This window comes from Pristiophorus japonicus, chromosome 4 (assembly GCF_044704955.1).
Source record: "Pristiophorus japonicus isolate sPriJap1 chromosome 4, sPriJap1.hap1, whole genome shotgun sequence".
Taxonomy (NCBI): domain Eukaryota; kingdom Metazoa; phylum Chordata; class Chondrichthyes; family Pristiophoridae; genus Pristiophorus; species Pristiophorus japonicus.
In genome coordinates this window covers 11,170,827-11,193,781 of record NC_091980.1, presented here as the reverse complement: position 1 = coordinate 11,193,781, position 22,955 = coordinate 11,170,827, and the positions used below count along the sequence as shown (strand labels likewise).

General features: G+C 43.4%; 1 protein-coding gene across 1 annotated transcript; it reads right to left on the bottom strand.

The window, feature by feature from the left end:
• Positions 1–2,586: 2,586 nt before the first annotated feature.
• LOC139261998 (protocadherin-10-like) lies at positions 2,587–4,990 on the bottom strand. Its single transcript, XM_070877166.1, has one exon. It carries the CDS (start codon positions 4,988–4,990, stop codon positions 2,606–2,608), a length of 2,385 nt encoding a protein of 794 aa, XP_070733267.1. The 3' UTR covers positions 2,587–2,605.
• Between the last annotated feature and the right edge of the window lie 17,965 nt (positions 4,991–22,955).

The window sequence follows — 22,955 nt, the reverse complement described above, 5'->3', positions numbered from 1 at the left end:
ATTGCATCTGTGCATAATACAAGTAGTTAGGGAAGAGATAGCAAAGGTAATATTACACATATTAGAAAAGGGAATAGTACCAGAAGACTGGCGGACAGCTAAAGTTAGTCCTTTATCTAAAAAAGGACTGAGAACAAGTCCACGGAACTAAAGACCAGTAAGGCTAACGTCAGCAATAGAAAAGATAATGGAATGTTTAAGCAAAAATATAATAGAAATATACCTAGAAACCAAAAATATAATAAAGAGTAGTCAGCACTGATTTCAAAGGGGAAGTTCGTGCTGGACCAACCTTACCGAATTAATTGAAGAAGTAACTGAAAGAGTAGAAACGGTTAATGTAGAAGATGCAATATATTTGGATTTTCAAAAGGCCTTCGATAGGTACTGCATAGTACACTCGTGACTAAGGTCGGCTTATGTAGAGTCAGGGGGCAGGTAGCAGAATGGACAGCAATGTCGCTAGAAAACATAAAACAGAGAGTAGGGGATGAGGGCAGCTACTCAGACTGCAAAAGATGGGAACTAATGTTCCACAGGGATCGGTGCTGGGAGCACTGTTCAGAATTTATATCAATGACCTGGACTCAGAAATCGGAAGTACAATTTCAAAGTTTAAAATGAGAAAATGTGGGATGTGTAGTTAAAACAAAGGAAGAATGCGACAAAATACAGGAAGGCATTAATAAACTTGCAGAATGGGGGTGCAATTGGCAAATGAGTTTCAATACAGACACGTGACACGTGTGAGATGGTCATTTTGCTGGGAAGAATAATGAGGTCACATACTGCTTAAATTATAAGAGTTTGAATGGGGTAGAGTAATAAAGTTATCGAGTGGTATAGATAGATAAATCACTAAAAGTAGCTTCGCAGGTTAATAAGGCCATAAAATGCAAAGCAAGCACTGGGGTTTATTTCTACGGTGAAAAAATGGAAAAGCATAGATGTGATGTTCAACTTGTATAGAACCTTGGTGAGTAAGGAGTATTTTAGATTTCCAGCATCCACAGTATTTTGTTCTTGTATAGGATACACTCATCAGGAAAGGTTGAACCGTCTGGGGCTCTTTTCCCTAAAAAAAAAACAGGCTGGGAGGTGACCTGATAATGAAAGTGTTTTAGAGAAAAAGTTTCCACCATTGGGGTGTCGAAAAGTAGAGGTCATCAATATAAGATAGTCACGAATAAATCAAAATGGGAATTCAGGAGAAACTTGTTTACATAAAAATGGTAAGAATATGGAGCATGTTAAAGGGATCAAGGGGTATGGAGAGAAAGCAGGAATGGGGTACTGAAGTTACATGATCAGCCATGATCATATTGAATGATGGTGCAGGCTCGAAGGGCCGAATGGTCTACTCCTGCACCTATTTTCAGTTTCTATATTTGTGTGAGTACTGTGCACAGTTCTGGTTACTTTCTTATAACAAGGGTGTAGAGGCACTGGAGAAGGTGCACAACAGATTCATGAAGATTCATCAAAACTGGAGGATCAACTGAAATAAAAAGAGAAATGCTGGAAATATTCAGCAGGAGTTTATTTTAGATTTCCAGCATCCACAGTATTGTATTCTTGTTTGAGAGGATACACTCATCAGGAAAGGTTGAACCGTCTGGGGTTCTATTCCTTTAAAAAAAAAGCAGGCTGAGAGGTGACCTGATATTGAAAGGGTTTCAGAGAAAGATTCCACCGTTGGGGTGTCGAAAACTAGAGGTCATCAATATAAGATAGTCACGAATAAATCCAAATAGGAATTAAGGAGAAACTTGTTTGCACAAAAATGGTAAGAATGTGGAAGCTGTACTTAAGGGGAAGCTGGATAACCATATGAAGGAGAAAGCAATTGAAGGATATGGTTATCGGGTGAAATGAGGAGCGGTGGGAGGAAGCTCGTGTGGAGCATAAACACTAGCATATACAAGTTGGGCCGAATGGCCTGTTTCTGTGTTGTAGACTCGATGTAACTCGAAGAAACAACTGAGGTGAAAGGAATTACAGATCCGAGACTATGAATCGCTATCAATACCATATTAACGGTCTTCTGCTCGGAGTAGTTTACAATGTATCTTTGCCTCCATTTCTACTTCTACGTTAGTGTTCCAACTAAACATTTAGGCATCCCTTTGATACAAAGGGGCCAGTATAAGTCCATTGAACTGCCTGTAACTTAAAATAACTTTCTATGGAATATTTTTAATATCAAGAGAGAAGGACATTTCGCCAATCATTTTCTAACTAAAAATTAGTGGCTCGGAATGAGAGCTCTGGTCTCGTGCCCAGCAAACATATTCAGAGCAATGCTTTGGCGAGCTAACTACTAATTGGACCGATTTACAGTGAGCGGTATTTCTCTGGTCTACCGGCTCCACATTGCAATTCAAAGGCACCGATATTTGCCATGTAACTAGACCGTTTTATTGGGTGCCATGTTATTTTCTTTAAAACGTTACCCGCCCCATTACAGCATTAACCTTCTTCTGTAAAGCGATAGAGTTGGTTGAAGGGAAATAAAATGTAGTACTTCCAGCCGAACTTAAGTAAATCAGAACATTTTATCAAGAGGACGAAACGATTGCCCTCGAATTTACCACATGTTTGTAACTCAGCATTGCCCTTGAGGCGCGGGTGGATTGTAGGGCTTCAGGAACAGAAATTCGCTCTTCGATGATTCGGGAGACAAACAAACCGAGTAATGATAAGACTCGGGGAAGGGGATATTCTGAGCAGTTCCAGTATAATTTAAAGGGTCTGTTGGTGCAGGTGCCCGAGTAAAGATGTCCTTCGAATTCATCGGCCGGCAACAGCAAACTGGGGCCCAGTGACCTTGAATAATGTTTCTGTCCTGATGGCACTTCACGCCAACCAACAAAACGATGGTTACAAGAAATATAAACGAAGTTGAGCCGAATGCGACGATTAAGTAAAGATTTAGATCGGAGGAATATCCAGGATTACTGACTAAATTACTAGTTTCAGAGATTTTTTCCGTAACATTGGCCAAGATTAATAGGAAGATTGTAACCGTGCTCGAGAGGCTCGGCTGTCCGTTGTCCCTCACCACGACGACTAGACGTTGCGTGGTCTCATCCTGCTCCGAAATGCTTCGCATTGTTCTGATTTGACCCGAATGGCGCGCTACGGCGAAGAGAGTGGGGTCGGTTGCTTGAAGTATCTGGTAGGAAAGCCTTGCGTTCTGACCAGAATCTGCGTCAGTTGCGATTATCTTGGTGACCAAGTACCCCTGATCCGCTGACTGGGGCACGACCTCCCCTGCTGCTGATCCGCTCCGTGCTGAAGGTGAAACAATTAGGGGAGCATTGTCATTTTGATCCAGGATAATCACATTCACTGTAGCGCTGCTGCTCAGTGGTGGCACTCCAGCGTCTCGGGCTTGAACTTGGACCTGGAAGGTTTTGAGATGCTCGTAGTCAAAAGAGCGCAGCGCGTAAATGGTCCCATTCATGGAATTAACATTGAGGTAGGTGGACACTGGAGAGTTTTGTAGATTCCCTTTTAAAGAATAAGAAACATAGGAATTCTGGTCCAGATCAGGATCGAACGCAGTCACTACGGAAATAGAAGCTCCTGGAGCGTTGTTCTCCATCACATACACGGTGTAGACGGGTCGGGAAAACCTTGGGGCGTTATCATTTACATCAGAAACCAAAATCTGGATGGTTTTATTTGTTGATAGTGGAGGAGACCCCGAATCCCTGGCTAAGACAGGTATATTATACAGAGGGGCGGTTTCACGATCCAACACACCACTGGTAATCAATTTATAATGGCCTTTCAAAATGGACTGAAGTTTAAGAGGCATTTCGGTAGGGATCTGACAGTGAACTTGTCCGTTCGCTCCAGAATCGCGATCCATTACATCGATCAAAGCTATTACTGTCCCGGGCGCAGCATTCTCGGAGACCTTGCTCGACAACGAGGTCAACGTTATCTCGGGGGCGTTATCATTCATATCAATTAGTTTGATCAGCACTTTGGAATGTCCTGCAATTGCTGGTGAACCATTATCCACAGCTTGAACATCAAGTTCATAATTGTTTGCTTCTTCAAAATCCAGCAGTTCTTGAACTCTGACCTCTCCAGTTTCCGGATCCAAAATGAACAATTCACGCGCTCTCTGAGAGACAAGATTGGTGAAAGAATATTTTAGCTCAGCATTCGTGCCTTGGTCTCGATCCACAGCGTTGACTCTCATCACCAATGTACCTAGGGGTGCGTTTTCCATCAGGCTGGCCCTGTATACTTCATGCTCGAATACAGGCGCGTTATCATTGATGTCCAACACAATAATACTGATTTGAATCGTCCCAGATCTGTGCGGTATCCCACCGTCGAGGGCCGTCAGTATAAGCTGAAAGGACGCCTGCCGTTCGCGGTCCAAGGGTTTCTCCAACAGCAACTCTGCAATTTTAGTGCTATCCTCTCTGGTTCGCACTTTTAGACCGAAGTGTTCATTAGGACTGATCTTGTAATCGGTGACTGTATTTGTCCCCACGTCTGGATCGAGCGCGCTCTCTAGCGGAAAGCGAGAGCCTGCTGCAATGGATTCGGCCATCTGCAAGACAATCGCGCTCTCCGGGAAACCGGGCGAATTATCATTTACATCGAGTATCTCCACTTCCCCGCGGTGCATTTCGAGAGGGTTTTCTATTATTATTTGGAAAGCGAGGATACATGTTGGGGCTTGTGCACAAAGCAGTTCTCTGTCTATTCTTTCGTTAACAAATAAGACGCCAGTCTCCAAATTTACCTCCAAATACTGCCGTCCGTCAGCAGAAACCAGACGACATTTCCGAGCTGATAGTTGTCGAACGTTTAGTCCCAAATCTTCAGCGACATTCCCCACAAAAGTACCACGTTCCAATTCCTCAGGAATAGAATAGCGAATCTCTCCAAAACCCAGGTTCAATGTACAAGCCAGGAAAATAACAGCCAGCATCAAGGCGTTGTTGCTCTGTGAATTCGCCATTGTACCCTCGCCGGATTATTGTGCAAATCTACAAAATCGTTTCAGCGCAAGAGCTGGCTTGATCACAAAATGCGTTGCTCCATACATCTAAATGCCGAATGCACAGAAAATCGACCTTGATCCCTCCGAACGTGACTCCACAATCTAAATGGATGCAACCGATCGTTCTCTTTCAGTCTGCTCCTTCTCTGTTGGGGAGGGGCAATGGATCTCTTGTTGCATCTGAGCTCCTTATTGGTAGACAGTGACACAGCGAGTTCCTGTCAATAATTAAATATTGCAATTCTTAAAGCTGGACCCTTCCAGGAACGGGCGATTTATTGGTGTGCAATCAAAATACATAGAGATTGACATAACCAGCGTCATTGTATGCTTTGAAATATATTCTTCAAAATCTGTACAAACACTTCAAAGATTTGTAATTTTCTCGTTTGGTATTTTGATATTCTTCTGCTTTTATTTTCAAAACTTACAACAGCAAAAACATTTCAGGTAAATGTTATGCCCCTGGTAGCTACAAAAGGACTTTTCCCACGCCAGATATTACTGAGGAGATTTTAACTTTTTAACATTTTAACTTCTTTGTATATTTATTAATGATTCTTGTAATCGAACGATTTAAAAATCGAGTCCAACTTTTAGGAACATAAGACCAGGAGTAGGCCATTAATCTCTTCGAGCTTGCTCACTCATTCAAGTCGAGCCTGGCTGCTCTGTACCTCAATGGCATTTACACACCTTAACTTCATATCCCTTGATACACTTACCTAACCCAAATCTATGCTCTCAGTCTAATTATCCCAGCATCCGCGGCCTTTTAGGGCCAGAGAATTCCAGATTTTTACTGCTTAATATCAGATAGAATTGTGGTTTCGAAATAACTGACAGGTTTTTTTAAATCCAAATATGGAAATTCAACGTATCATTGAAAGTAGTATTAGTTAATTTAGATAGGCATGTTTTAATACTGTTAATGATTGTAAATACTGCCCATTCTTCTACAAACTTTATCCCTTGCCATTCATATATTTCAATCAATAAAGCTTAAAGTACAACACATGGGTATAAAGAAAAATATATTAACCTAAGAAGTAATGGTTAGCTAAGCTTGTGAGTCAGAAACCAATAGATTGTAGGATAAGGTGAAGGTTGAATAAGATAGCGAGTTTTGCAATGAAATTGTAATGAGGAAGAATAATAACTGCCATCGTATGTCTGCAACTTAAGAAGAATAAAATATGAAAATTCAATGCAAAATTGAACATATTAGCATCGATAAATTAGGGCAAGGTAAAGTAATACTAAAGGGAGATAATGAATGCTAAATATATCGTCAAATGGAAAATATTTGTTGTACCCTGTCCAGGAGTGGCAGAGATTTCCTAGAAGCAAATTCACAGATATGGAGTTACTGTTCAAGACTTGAACATAATTAGGCTCTTTAGAGAATTAGGCATTGTTGGAATGGAAAGAACTGTTCAGAAAAATAGCGGGCACCAGGCTTCTTAAATGCTGTGTTGGCAAAGGAACTGAAATTGAAGCCTTTTTTTTTAGCTCAGGGGAGCTAGTGATGCAAGACAACATAAGATGAAGATATAGACGTTATCAGAGGTACCAGTTAGTTGAACAAGCAGAGCAGCTGAAGATATTTTTATTAGTAACATTGAAATTAGACTCTTGTTTCTCCGTGGAAGAGCATGTAGAAGATCAAGATGTGTTTCACCATTGTGCGACAAAACACGACATAGTCAATGTATTTACTGAGGCATATGAAAGCATGGGCCTTACGCTAAACATCCATAAGACAAAGGTCCTCCACCAGCTTCTCCTCCCGCACAGCACTGCCCTCCAATCATCAAGATCAATGGCACGGCCCTGGACAACGTGGACCACTTCCCATACCTTGGGAGCCTCTTATTAACAAGAGCAGGCATTGAAGTATAATGTGGATAAATGTGAGGTTATCCACATTGGTGGTAAAAACAGAGAGACAGACTATTATCTGAATGGTGACAGATAAAGGGCAGGTGCAAAGAGACCTGGGTGTCATGGTACATCAGTCATTGAAGGTTGGCATGCAGGTGCAGCAGGCGGTTAAGAAAGCAAATGGCATGTTGGCCTTCATAGCAAGGGGATTTGAGTACAGGGGCAGGGAGGTGTTGCTACAGTTGTACAGGGCATTGGTGAGGCCACACTTGGAGTATTGCGTACAGTTTTGGTCTCCTAACCTGAGGAAGGACATTCTTGCTATTGAGGGAGTGCAGCGAAGGTTCACCAGACTGATTCCCGGCATGGCGGGACTGACATATCAAGAAAGACTAGATCAACTGGGCTTGTATTCACTGGAGTTCAGAAGAATGAGAGGGGACCTCATAGAAACATTTAAAATTCTGACGGGGTTAGACAGGTTAGATGCAGGAAGAATGTTCCCAATGTTGGGGAAGTCCAGAACCAGAGGTCACAGTCTAAGGATAAGGGGTAAGCCATTTAGGACCGATATGCGGAGGAACTTCTTCACCCAGAGAGTGGTGAACCTGTGGAATTCTCTACCACAGAAAGTTGTTGAGGCCAATTCACTAAATATATTCAAAAAGGAGTTAGATGAGGTCCTTACTACTAGGGGGATCAAGGGGTATGGCGAGAAAGCAGGAATGGGGTACTGAAGTTGAATGTTCAGCCATGAACTCATTGAATGGCGGTGCAGGCTAGAAGGGCCGAATGGCCTACTCCTGCACCAATTTTCTATGTTTCTATGTTTCTATGTTTCTAAGACGAGATCCAACCTCACCTTTGGTGCACCAGTACAGCCTTCGGCAGCCTGAGGAAAAGAGTGTTTGAAGACCAGACCCTCAAAACTGCCATCAAGCTCATAGTCTACAGGGCTGCAGTAATACCCGCCCTCCTGTGTGGCTCAAAGATATGGACCATGTACAGTAGACACCTCAAGTCGCTGGAAAAACACCCCCAACGATGTCTCCGGAAGATCCTACAAATCCCCTGGGAGGACAAATGCACCAACATTAGCGTCCTCGACCATAGAAACATAGAAACATAGAAAATAGGTGCAGGAGCAGGCCATTCAGCCCTTCTAGCCTGCACCGCCATTCAATGAGTTCATGGCTGAACATGAAACTTCAGTACCCCCTTCCTGCTTTCTCGCCATAACCCTTGATCCCCCGAGTAGTAAGGACTTCATCTAACTCCCTTTTGAATATATTTAGTGAATTGGCCTCAACTACTTTCTGTGGTAGAGAATTCCACAGGTTCACCACTCTCTGGGTGAAGAAGTTTCTCCTCATCTCGGTCCTAAATGGCTTACCCCTTATCCTCAGACTGTGACCCCTGGTTCTGGACTTCCCCAACATTGGGAACATTCTTTCTGCATCTAACCTGTCTAAACCCGTCAGAATTTTAAACGTTTCTATGAGGTCCCCTCTCATTCTTCTGAACTCCAGTGAATACAAGAGTGTTGACCAGGCCAACATCCTCAGCGTTGAAGCACTGACCACACTTGATCAGCCCCGCTGGGCAGGCCACATAGTTTGCATGCCAGACATGAGACTCCCAAAGCAAGCGCTCTACTTTGAATGACTTCACGGCAAACGAGCCAAAGGTGGGCAGCGGAAAAGTTATAATGACACACTCAAAGCTTCCCTGATAAAGTGCAACATCCCCACTGACAGCTGGGAGTCCCTGGCAAAAGACCACCCTAAGTAGTGCATCCGGGATGGCGCTGAGCACCTCGAGTCTCATCACCAAGAGCATGCAGAAATCAAGCGCAGGCAGCAGAAAGAGCATGCAGCAAACCAGTCCCACCCACCCCTTCCCTCAACGACTATCTGTCCCACCTGTGACAGAGACTGTGGTTCTCGTATTGGACTGTTCAGCCACCTAATAACTCATTTTAAGTATGGAAGCAAGTCTTCCTCGATTCCGAGGGACTGGTATGATGATGATGACAAAACAAATGAAGGTTGTATGCATTGCAGACATAGATGGAAAGCAAATTCATGGGTGCATAGCACAATGGCACAAGAAGAGATAAACTGGTATGACGAAGGGAGCAGGTAGTATAGGGCAAGAGAAGTAATGCAGCCTTGAGATATCTGATTTGAGAGAAAATATGTCAGAGGGTGAGCCAACTTCAGCTGACTTCGATGGAAACCTGGCAGCCACCATTGGCAGAAGACAATCAAGTCATGGGGCGTGGTACTACCAAAACTATGCAGATGGCCAAGATTGCAAACAGTCAACAAAGTGCTTAACTGCAGAGTTCCCAAGATGTTTAACACAGAAAGGAGATCGCCATTGGCCTGCTATACTGGAAACTATAGCGCCCACCATGACTTAGGTCAAAACTTTCAAATTTGGTGTATTTATTTGAGGGTTAATGGTAATTCCATAATTTTAGAAAGTATATGTGGAAACAAAAGGCGAAGATTAGAAGGGTAAAATAAGTTATCTTTCTTACCCAGAATGAACAACGACACGTTGCCAGAATACAGGAGATATTAATTGGGAGTAGGAAAGACTGGAGTGATGGAATAGGGCGCAAGTGAGGTTGGAGGCACCCATTTTGAGGATGATGATTAGTGTGGATAGAATTTGAATATGCCATCTAATTTAAGGAATTTTAGGTCCACCTAGCTTTAGCACTAGCCAGCTACTTCGATAATGCACTGAACATAAAATTATCTATTAGATGTACTGCAGCAACTCACCAAGGCTTCTTCATCAGCATATCCCAAACCCGCGACCTAGGGGACAAGGGCAGCAGGCGCATGGGAAAACCATCACTTCCAAGTTTCCCTGCAAGTCACACACCATGCTGACTTGGAAATGTATCGCCATTCCTTAATTATCGTTGGATCAAAAGCTTAGAACTCCCCACGTAACAGTACTATAGGATTACCTTCACCACAGGGACTGCAGAGGTTCAAGAAGGTTGCTCACCACCACCTTCTCAAGGGCAATTAGGGATCGGCAATCAAAGCTGGCACGACGCCCACATCCGATGAACGAGTAAAAAATTATGTGTAAAAGACTGGAAAATGCAAGAAATATGGAACTGCTGACAACTAGATCAGGGACAATACAGATCTGAGCGTCTCAATTCAATCACTAGTCCAGCAATTGTGCCGTTCGTAAATATTTTGTCCAGTAATGTTTTTAATAGCTACCAGTTCATTTCATTTGTTTCACTTACCATTTGGTATATTGTTCACGTTCTTCTGTGGAAACAGTAGATTCAGTTGAAAGAGAAATTATCTGGTGGGTGAAAGCATCATTGTCCAAGGGGTGGGGTTATTTTACATTTTCGGTCTTATTTTCGTGTCATGTATTCTCGCAATAAACATCATAGTGTCAGGTGACACACGTGCAATATTATGTGCCGCCTTGACTCACCTGGTAGCACTTTGACCTCTGATTCAGAAGTTTGTTGTTTCCTACCAGCCTCCAGATTTTGAGTAAAAATTTCGGCGAACGCTTCTGTGCAGTAATGTGGGAGCGATCCATAATCAAGTGCGCCATCTGTTGGGGTAATTGTGAAACTGACGCCTTAGCTGCCTGTTAAGGCCGTCCTTAATAACAACTACAATAATTTTATTTATATGGACCCTTGAACGTAATAAAACGTCCCAAGGCGCTTCATAGGAGTGTTATGAGGCAAAACACTTTTTGACACCGAGCCTGATAAATTATGGCAGATGACCAATGGATTTGTCAAAGAGGAGCGTCTTGAAGGAGGAAAGAGAGGTAGAGAGACGGAATCGTTTAGGGAGGGAATTCCAGAGCTTAGTGCCTAGGCAGCTGAAGGCACGGCCACCGATGAGCAGTTATAATCAGGGATACTTAAGACAGCATAATTTGAGGAGTGCAGATATCTTGGGGATTGTGAGCTGCAAGGAGATTACAGAAATAGGGAGGGAGTGAAGCTATGGATGGATTTGTATACAAGGATAAGAATTTTGAAATCGAGGTGTTGATTAACCAGGAGCCAAATTAGGTCAGCGAGCACAGGGGTGACAGAAACATAGAAACATAGAAATTTACAGTGCAGAAGGAGACCAATTCAACCCATCCTGTCCGAGCCGGCCAACAAAGAGCTGCACCACCCATGGTCAGCAGCCCTCAAGTTTACCTATAACTCTATGAACAATGACGGAAAGGCAAAGAGCACCCAGCCCAACCAATCCACCTCACACAACTGCTTCACCCCTTACACTGAAAACATCTACACTCCACCCCAACCGGAGCCATGTGATCTGCTGGGAGAGGCAAAAACCAGATAAAAACTCAGGCCAATTTACGGAGAAAATATCTGGGAAATTTCCTCTCCAACCCATCCAGGCGATCGACACTAGTCCAGGAGATCACCCTGGACGTATTCTATTCCCTGCAGTACTTGCCATTATATCTGCGCCATCCAACAAAAGGTCATCCAGTCTAATCGCAATTACCAGCTCTAGGCCCATAAGCCTGCAGGTTACTGCATTTTAAGTGCCCATCCAAACATCTCTTAAAAGTGGTGAGGGTTTCTGCATCCACCACTCCTCCAGGCAGCGAGTTCCAGATCCCCATAAGCATTTGCATAAAGTAGCGCCCCATCAATCCCCTCTAAATGTTCCACCAACCACTTTAAAACTATGCCGCCTTGTAATAGACCCCTCCAACAAAGGAAATAGACACTTACTATTCACTATGTCCAGGTCCCTCAATATTTTGTACATCTTGATGAGGTTTCCTCTCAACCTTCTCTGTTCCAATGAGAACAAACCCAGCATATCCACTCTGTCCTCATAACTAAGATTCTCCATTCCAGGCAGCATCCTAATAAATCTCCACACCCTCTCTAGTGCAATCACATCCTTCCTATAATATGGTGACCAGAACTGCATGCAGTACTCCAGCTGTGGCCTAACCAAAGTATTATACAATTTAAGTATAACCTCCCTGTTCTTATATTCTATGCCTCGGCCAATGAAGGCAAGCATTCCGTATGCCTTCTTAAGCACCATATCCACCTGGCCTGCTACTTTCAGGGATCTGTGAACAAGCACTCCAAGATCCCTTTATTCATCTACACTATTAAGTGGCCTACCGCTTAATATGTATAACCTTTCCGTATTAGCCCTCCCAAAGTGCATCACCTCACACTTCTCCGAATTAAATTCCATTTCCCACTGCTCTACCCACCTGACCAGTAGATTGATATCCTCCTGCAACCCATGACTTTCGTCTTCATTATCAACCACACAGCCAATTTTAGTGTTGTCTGCAAACTTCTTAATCATACTCCCTAGATTCAAATCTAAATTGTTGATATATACCATAAAAAGGAAGGGACCCAGTACTGAGCCCTGCGTAATCCCACTGTAAACATCCTTCCAGTCACAAAAATATCCATCAATCATTACCCTTTGCTTCCTACCTCCAAGACAATTTTGGATCCAACTTGACATTTTGCCCTGTCTCCCATGGGCATTAACCTTTTTTCCAATAATTTTTCCAGCAGTGAGGTTAGGCTGACAGGCCTGTAATTATTCAGCTTTTCCCTTTTTCCCTTCTTAAACACGTGTACTACACGACCAATTCTCCTGCACCATCCCCAGATCCAAAGAGGACTGGAAAATGATTGTCAAGGCTTCTGCTATTTCCTCCTTTACTTCACTCAACAGCCTGGGATGCATTTCATCCAGGCCTGAGGACTTATCTACCTTCAAAGCTAAACCCCTTAAAACTTCCTCTCTCGCTATATTTATTTCATCCAGAATATCATACTCCTACTCGATAGCAGTATCTGCATTACCCCTTTCCTTTGTGGAAAAAAGATGCAAAGTATTCATTAAGAACCCTATTAACATCTTCCGACTCCACACAATGATTACCCTCAAGGTCTCTAATAGGCCCGAACCTTCCTTTAGTTGTCCTCTTAATCTTAACATATTTATAAAACATCTTAGGGTTTTCCTTAATTTTACTGACCAAGAATTTCTGGTGCTCCCTCTTAGCATTCCTAATATCCTTTTCACTTTTCCCTCTTAACTTTCTCTTTTCCTCTAAAGATTCTAAAGTATTTAGCCATTAGTATAAGCGTCTCTTTTTTTCTTAATCCTCCCCTTTAAGTCCCTAGACATCCAGAGGGCTCTAGAATTATTTTTCCCAGCCATTTTCTTTAAGGGCACATGTTTGGCCTGAGCCTTCCAGATCTCCTCCTTGATTGGCTACCACTGTTCCAACACTGATTTACCCACAAGTAGCTGTTTCCAGTCCATATTGGCCAAATCACTCCTTAACTTAGCAAAATTAGCTTTTTCCCATTTCGGAACTTTTATTCCAAGCGTATTCTTGTCCTTATCCATAACCAAATTGAATCTAACTTAATTATGGTCACTGGCACCCAAGTGCCCCCCCCCTACTAATATCCCTTCAACCTGCTCAGCTTTATTCCCCAAAACTAAATCAAGACCGCCCCCTCTTGTGTTGGGCTTGCTACATACTGACTAAAAAAGTTCTCTTGAATGCATTTCAAGAATTCCGCACCCTTAATATCCTTCACACTAAATTTGTCCCAGTCAATATATGGATACTTAAGATCCCCTAATATTAATACCCTATGGTTTTTTGACTTCACAGCAATTTGCTTACATATTTGCTCATCTATTTCCCTCCCACTGTTTGGGGGTCTATAATACATGACCAGCAGTGTGATCACCCCTTTTTTATTTTTCAATTCGACCCATATGGCCTCATTTGATGATCCCTCTAACATATCATCCCTCCTCACCGCTGTAATAGTTTCTTTAATCAGTACTACAAAACCCCCACCCCCTTTTTACCCCCCTGTCTATCTTGTCTAAAAATCTTGTAGCCAGGAATATTGATTTGCCAAACCTGCCCCTCTCTCAGCCATTTTTCTGTAAAGGCTATAATGTCATATTCCCAAGTGTTTACCTGTGCTCTTAGTTCATCCGCCTTATTCGCTATACTCCTTGCATTAATGTATATACCAATCAGCACAGGAAGACCTCCTTGCTTACTACATACTAACCCTGTTTCCTCTGTCTTACAGATTCGCTTTCTAGATTCTTGCTGTATTATTTCTGCTTACTTCCTTCCCTTTTGAATTTTGTTCTCAGGTTCCCATCTGCTTGTCAAGCTAGTTTAAACTCTCCCCAACAGCACTAGCCAAACTCCCCACGAGGATATTGGTCCTGATCCTGTTGACGTGCAACTCATCCGGAGTGTACAGGTCACATCTTCCCCAGAAGCGGTCCCAATGCCTCAAGAATTTAAAGCCCTCCCTCCTACACCAAATTTCCAGCCACGTGCTCATCCTATCTATCCTTCTATTCTTATATTTATTAGCACGTGGCACTGGTAGTAACCCGGAGAGTACTACCTTTGAGGTCCTACGCTTTAATTTTCTTCTTAGCTCCCTGAATTCTTCCTTTAGGACCTGATCCCTCATTTTACCTATGTCGTTGGTCCTGATATGGACCATGAGCTCCAGCTGTTTAGCCTCCCCCCCCCCTCCCACCAGGATGCCCTGAGTCTGCTCTGTGACATCCTTGACCCTGGCATCAGGGAGGCAGAAATCCATTCGGGAGTCCCGTCTACGGCCACAGAAACATCTGTCTGTTCCCCTAACTATAGAATCCCCTATCACTAGGCTCTTTTATTCTTCGTCCCTCCCCCCTGTGCAGCTGAGCCACCCGTGGTGGCTTGGAATTGGCTCTGGCTGCACCCCCCAGAGGCACCATCGTCCTTGCCGATGCTGAGAAGTGAATATCAGTTTGAAAGCGAGATGGATTCATGGGGGTACTCCTGAGCTATCTGCCTAGCATACTTACTATGTCTGGTGCTCTACCTGCACGCCTTTAAGCTGTGGGTTGACCACCTTCTGAAACGTGCTATGCACGTAGCTCTCAGCCTCATGGATGCATCGCATTGAGTCGACCCCCTGCTCCAGCTCCAAAATGTGGAGCTCAAGCATTTGAAACTGGAAACACCTCCAGCACACATGGTTGTGTAGGCTGCGCAAAGCATCCAGGACTTCCCACATGCTGCAGGATGTGCACTCCATGGGACTGAGCTGCTCTGCCATCCCTCTAGTTAGCCTTATCTAGTTTAAAATATATTTAAAAAGAAATAGAGAAAAGAGAGCTACTCACCAACTCACCTCACCAACCTCTGTGGCCTCCCGAACTCACCAACCTCTGTGGCCTCCCGACCTATCAGCCTCCGAACTCCAGACCTAATTAAACAGAAATAGAGAAAAGAGAGCTACTTACCAACTCACCTCACCAAACTCCAAGGCCTCCAAACTCCTGGCCTCTGAACTCCCAACTCGCTTACCTCACAGGGTCTACCGACTCGCCGACCTCACAGGGCCTACCTACGCGCCGAGCTCAGGGCCTACCAACTCACTTATCTACTCACCGACCTCTGCGACCTCCCGAATCACTGACCTCTGCCGCCTACCAAACTCACCGACCTCCTAAACTCGGACTCCCCTGGAACTCGGACACTCCCGAACTCGGACTTTCCTGCTCTCCGACTCTCCCGGAACTCCCGAACTCTCGACTTCTCATGATGAGTGAACTGTGATGGTTGAGCAGGACCTGGTGGAGTTAGGACATGGGCTGCCGAATTTTATATGATCTCAAGTTTACACAGGGTAGAATTTGTGAGACCTGCCAGGAGTGCATTGGAATAGTCAAATCTAGAGATAACACAGGCATGGATGAGGGTTTCAGCAGCAGATGACCTGAGGCAAGGGCTGAGAAGGGCAATGTTACAGAGGTGGAAATAGACAGATTTAGTTATGATGTGGATATGGCCAGAAGCTAATTGCAGGGTCAAATATGACACCAAGTTTGCGAAGAGTCTGAACAGTTAAAGCTGATATGGCATAGTTTATTTTCAAAAGAAAGCTGGAAACACGAGTTGACCCTGGTCAGTATTCTCCTCAGGGCCAAGACCAGCATAAATAGATTAAAAATGAAAGATTGCATTTCCACAGCGCCTTTCATGACCACCTGATGTCCCAAAGCGCTTTACATGCAATGAAACACTTTTGAAGTGTAGTCACTGTTGTAAGGAAGGACACACGGGAGGCAATTTGCGTACAGTAAGCTCCCACATTTAACAATGTGATAATGACCAGATAATCTGTTTGTGATGTTGTTTGGCCAGAACAACGGGGATAATTACCCTGCTCTTCTTCAAACTAGGAACGTGAGATCTTTTACTTCCATCCGAGAGATAGCAAACAGGGCCTCGGTTTAACATCTCATCCAAAACACAGCACCTCCGACAGTGCAGCGCTCCCTGTGTGTCAGCCTAGATTTCTTTGTTCATATCTCTGGAGGGGGACTACGTGCCCAGCACCTACTGACTCAGAGACACGAGAGCTACCCACTGAGCCACAGCTGCCACAGCAGGAGCATTCAACTCGCTGCTGCTTATGGGACTTTCGACTGTTTCTTTTGCCTACCCCTCTACAGTGGCTGTAGTTCAAAGTAAGTAATCGTATGGGTTTGAAATGTTTCTCAGCAATGTGATAAGGTGCTATGTAAATGAAAGTTGTTTTTTTTCTCATAGCCATTGAAAATGATAGGCTGGAAATCGGCCGATGTACATTTAGTGCATTCATGTAATATTCCTCGGTTCACCATTTTAATGGCGGCACCGTCCATTTAAGTTTAATTATTTGGTTTATCTATCAAAGTAGCAGATAATGGAATGCCAGACAAACACGGTAAGGCTTGATTTGCGCATATCACCAGCAATAATTTCTAAGCTGATGGCATTCGATATGCAGGCAATATATCATAATGGAAAGGAAAAGACTTGCACCTTTCCCGGCCTCAGGACATTCCACATTGATTTACAACCAACGACTTACACTGAAGTGTAATCAATGTTGTAATGCAGGGCTACGCAATAGCCAATTTGTGAACAGCAAGATTCCACGAACAGCAATGACAGAAATGACCAGATAATCTTTTTATGATGTCAACCCAAACATTACTAAAATAACTTGCACTTATAACACATTTGTTTTGCGACTTCAAGATGTCACTTCAGAACTCAATTAAGAACCTTTGCAGTCTGTTACTGTTTTAATGTATGAACCTACAACCTTCGAGCTCAGAGGCTAGCGTATTACCACTAAGCCATGGCTGACACTATGGTACCAAGCAGTTTCCGTTATTTCTTGTGTTCAAGATAGTCCTTGACGTGCTGCATTATTTGATAACATCACGATTAAGAGAGGGACAACAGACAGGACATCAAGAAACTACAACCTCCGTAGGATTAGCTTGATGAAACAGAGCGTGCATAGTTAGAAAAATACATTTCGTACAGTTACCCTGATTTTGCTCCCTCTCTCATAGAAACATAGAAACATAGAAAATAGGTGCAGGAGTAGGCCATTCTGCCCTTCGAGCCTGCACCACCATTCAATATGATCATGGCTGATTGTGCAAATTTAGTACCCATTCATGCTTGCTCTCCATACCCCTTGAGCCTTTAGCTGTACGGGCCACATCTAACTCCCTTTTGAATATATCTAACAAACTGGCCTCAACAACATTCTGTGGTAGAGAATTTCACAGGTTCACAATTCTCTGAGTAAAGAAGTTTCTCCTCATCTCGGTCCTAAATGGCTTGCCGCTTATCCTTAGACTGTGACGCCTGGTTCTGGACTTCCCCAACATCGGGAACATTCTTCCTGCATCCAACCTGTCCAATCCTGTCAGAATGTTACATGTTTCTATGAAATCCCCTCTCATTCTTCAAATTCCAATGAATATAAGCCTAGTCGATCCAGTCTTTCTTCATATGTCAGTCCTGCCATCCCAGGAATCAGTCTGGTGAACCTTCGCTGCACTCCCTCAATAGCCATAATATCCTTCCTCAGATTAGGAGATCTAAACTGTACACAATATTCAAGGTGTGGCCTCGCCAAGGCCCTGTACAATTGCAGTAAGACCTTCCTGCTTCTATACTCAAGTCCTCTCGCTATGAAGGCCAACATGCCATTTGCCTTCTTCACCACCTGCTGTACCTGCATGCCAACCTTCAGTGACTGATGTACCATGACACCCAGGTCTTGTTGCACCTCCCTTTTTCCTAATCTGTCACCATTCAGATAATATTCTGCCTTCCTGTGTTTTCCACCAAAGTTGATAATCTCACTTTTATCTACATTATACTCCATCTGCCATGCATTTGCCTACTCACCTAATCTGTCCAAGTCACATGCAGCCTCTGAGCATCCTCCTCACAGCTCATTTTGCCACCCAGCTTAGCGTCATCTGCAAACTTGGAGATATTACATTCAATTCCTTTGTCTAAATCATTAACGTATATTGTAAATAGCTGGGGTCCCTGCACTGAACCTTGCGGTACTCCACTGGTCACTGCCTGCCATTCTGAATGGGAGCCATTGATTCTTACTTTTTGCTTCCTGTCTGCCAACCAGTTGTCTATCCACGTCAATACATTACCCCCAATAGCGTGTGCTTTAATTTTGCACACTAATCACTTTTGTGGGACCTTGTCAAAAGCCTTTTGAAAGTCCAAATACACCACATCCACCGGTTGTCCGTTGTCCACTCTACTAGTTACATCCTCAAAAATTCTAGAAGATTTGTCAAGCATGATTAACCTTTCATAAATCCATGCTGACTTGGACCGATCCTGTCACTGCTTTCCAACTACGCTGCGTAACTGGTGATGCGCCGTCTACTACTATCACGTCACACAATTTCAGCCCTAGCGTTCGTTCAATGAAGTAACATCATTGCAGGATCTTTCACCGTGGTGAACATTCTATTGATTCAGGTGCCTCTTGACATTAAAATCTTGACATCTTCAGTTTGAATAGGTAACAAAATGACAGGCATGAGAGCCTGATTGAATTAATTGAAGGAAAACCTCTATATACAGTGGCACGCTTAGCTAACGATAAAAACATGGCGTTTCAGTTGCACTATATTTCTTATCTAAGTCCCAAATTGAAAATTCTTATTTTATTCTTCTATTTCCCTTACATCCAATTTATGATTGATTCAAATATTCCAGGTATGCTGAAGTTATTTATTGTAACTTGCACAGGAAGTTTGATCATGCAACAATCGGACTCGGCACGAGACGACCACACATCAGGGCTCGGAATTGGATAAGTCCAGCTGTAGCATGTTAACAATTGCAGACTGTTGCTGCTCAGTAGTTACAGGAAATAAATGGTCTTAATTGGTGCATTCATTTAGGTATGGTACCGATGTAAATGTATCCTGACAGTAAGCGGCTAAACATCCTTCTGACTATGAGGATATATGTACTAATCTGTCTCTTCAAGAAACTCAGCCTGCAATATAATTACACGTCTCGTCACTATAGCGTGAATGTAGGTTCTAGTATATCCAAACGATTTCATGTGAGGTATCAACCTGTGCTCACTTTGTGTTGTGTGGGCTCCTTCAAAGAGTATTCAATTCTCCTCCACCTCTGCCTACTCCCTGCCCCGAGGGTGTAACCATAGAAGGTCTTATATTCATTGTATCATAACATGCTCTAGCTGAAGAAGGTTGATGCATCCTTGTGCAATACATAGAAATATAGAAACATAGAAAAATAGCACCTATAGGAGTAGGCCATTCGGCCCTTCGAGCCTGCACCACCATTCAATGAGTTCATGGCTGAACATGCAACTTCAGTACCCCATTCCTGCTTTCTCGTCATACCCCTTGATCCCCCTAGTAGTAAGGACTAAATCTAACTCCTTTTTGAATATATTTAGTGAATTGGCCTCAACAACTTTCTGTGGTAGAGAATTCCACAGGTTCACCACTCTCTGGGTGAAGAAGTTTCTCCTCATCTTGGTCCTAAATGGCTTACCCCCTTAGCCTTAGACTGTGAGCCCTGGTTCTGGACTTCCCCAACTTTGGGAATATTCTTCCTGCATCTAACTTGTCTAAACCCGTCAGAATTTTAAACGTTTCTATGAGATCCCCTCTCATTCTTCTGAACTCCAGTGAATACAAGCCCAGTTGATCCAGTCTTTCTTGATATGTCAGTCCCGCCATGCCGGGAATCAGTCTGGTGAACCTTCGCTGCACTCCCTCAATAGCAAGAATGTCCTTCCTCATGTTAGGAGACCAAAACTGTACACAATACTCCATGTATGGCCTCACCAAGGCCCTGTACAATAGTAGTAACACATCCCTGCCCCTGTACTCAAATCCCCTCGCTATGAAGGCCAACATGCCATTTGCTTTCTTAACCACGTGCTGTACCTGCATGCCAACCTTCAATGACTGATGTACCATGACACCCAGGTCTCGTTGCACCTCCCCTTTTCCTAATCTATCACCATTCAGATAATAGTCTGTCTCTCTGTTTTTACCACCAAAGTGGATGACCTCACATTTATCCACATTATACTTCATCTGCCATGCATTTGCCCACTCACCTAACCTATCCAAGTCACTCTCCAGCCTCATAGCATCCTCCTTGCAGCTCACACTGCCTCCCAACATAGTGTCATCCGCAAATTTGGTGATACTACATTTAATCCCCTTGTCTAAATCATTAATGTACAATGTAAACAGCTGGGGCCCCAGCACAGAACCTTGCGGTACCCACTAATCACTGCCTGCCATTCTGAAAAGTACCCATTTACTCCTACTCTTTGCTTCCTGTCTGACAACCAGTTCTCAATCCACGTCAGCACACTACCCCCAATCCCATGTGCTTTAACTTTGCACATTAATCTCTTGTGTCGGACCTTGTCGAAAGCCTTCTGAAAGTCCAAATACACCACATCAACTGGTTCTCCCTTGTCCACTCTACGGGGAAAATCCTCACAAAATTCCAGAAGATTTGTCAAGCATGATTTCCCTTTCACAAATGCATACTGACTTGGACCTATCATGTCACCTCTTTCCAAATGCGCTGCTATGACATCCTTAATAATTGATTCCATCATTTTACCCACTACTGATGTCAGGCTGACCGGTCTATAATTCCCTGTTTTCTCTCTCCCTCCTTTTTTAAAAAGTGGGGTTACATTGGCTACCCTCCACTCCATAGGAACTGATCCAGAGTCTATGGAATGTTGTAAAATGACTGTCAATGCATCCGCTATTTCCAAGGCCACCTCCTTAACTACTCTGGGATGCAGACTATCAGGCCCTGGGGATTTATCGGCATACAATCCCATCAATTTCACCAACACAATTTCCCGACTAATAAGGATTTCCCTCAGTTCCTCCTTCTTACTCGACCCTCTGACCCCTTTTATATCGGAAGGTTGCTTGTGTCCTCCTTAGTGAATAACGAGCCAAAGTATTTGTTCAATTGGTCTGCCATTTCTATGTTCCCAGTTATGACTTCCCCTGATTCTTACTGCAGGGGACCTACGTTTGTCTTTACTAAGCTTTTTCTCTTTACATGTCTATGGAAGCTTTTGCAATCCATTTTAATGTTCCCTGCAAGCTTCCTCTCGTGCTCTATTTTCCCTGCCCTAATCAAACTCTTTGTACTCCTCTGCTGAGTTCTAAATTTCTCCCAGTTCCCAGATTCACTGCTATTTCTGGCCAATTTGTATGCCACTTCCTTGGCTTTAATACTATCCCTGATTTCCCTTGATAGCCATGGTTGAGCCACCTTCCCTTTTTTATTTTTACGCCAGACAGGGATGTACAATTGTTGTAGTTCATCCATGCAGTCTCTAAATGTCTGCCATTGCCCATCCACTGTCAACCCCTTAAGTATCATTCACCAATCTATCAAAGCCAATTCATGCCTCATACCTTCTTTAAGTTTTGGACCATGGTCTCTGACTTAACTGTTTATTTCTCCACCCTAATGTCGAATTCCACCATATTATGATCACTCTTCCCCAAGGGACAATATTTATCTCATGCAGTGACACTATTCAAACTCATCAATAACAAGCAGAGTCGGCTCCATCGATATTGTCAACACTACTACTTTGGAAAAATTGGATGCACATAATTAATTTGCACTAAAACATTGGCCAGCATTATTCAGTCACCCATTCGTTGATGCCATGATTAGAATAGAGATCTGATCAGCAGAATCTTTATCAAGCCTTATCCATTCCCCTTTTAACTGTTAGGGTGTAGTTATGCCTCAGGACTGTACATATTTCAGATAGAGCAGAGTTATACTGTCCCTTTATTCATGTGAACATGTTGCACTCCGAAACATGTTACTCATTTCATGGGCATGCGCCTACCAGTGACCTTGGTCTACTTGTTGACGTCAACATGATGACGCGCATCATCAATGAATGTTCACATTGGTAGAAAACATGGAGGAAAGTTCTGCAAAGTAGACATAAATAACAGCGACAGTTTGCAGCGAAATGCCTCGATTCTTTGTGGGGAACATCTCCCACTGATCAATACTTGTCGTGACAGTTAAATGTGTTCCTGAAGAGCTCTTGTATTTTCAATTTAGAACATAAGAAATAGGAACAGCAGTAGGCCATAGGGCCCCTCGAGCCTGCTCTGCCATTCACTATCATGGCTGATCTGATCATGGACACAGCTCCACTTCCCTGCCCGCTCCCCATAACCCCTTATCCCCTTATCGGTTAAGAAACTGTCTATTTCTATGTCCCAGCTTCCACAGCTCTCTGAGGCAGCAAATTCCATAGATTTACAACCCTCTGAGAGAAGAAATTTCTCCTCATTTCTGTTTTAAATGGGCAGCCCCTTATTCTAAGATCATGCCCCCTAGTTCTAGTCTCCCCCATCAGTGGAAACATCCTCTCTGCATCCACCTTGTAAAGCCCCCTCATAATCTTATACATTTCGATAAGATCACCTCTCATTCTTCTGAATTCCAATGAGTAGAGGCCCAACCAACTCAACCTCTCCTCATAAGTCAATGCCCTCAACCCCGGAATCAACCTCGCAAA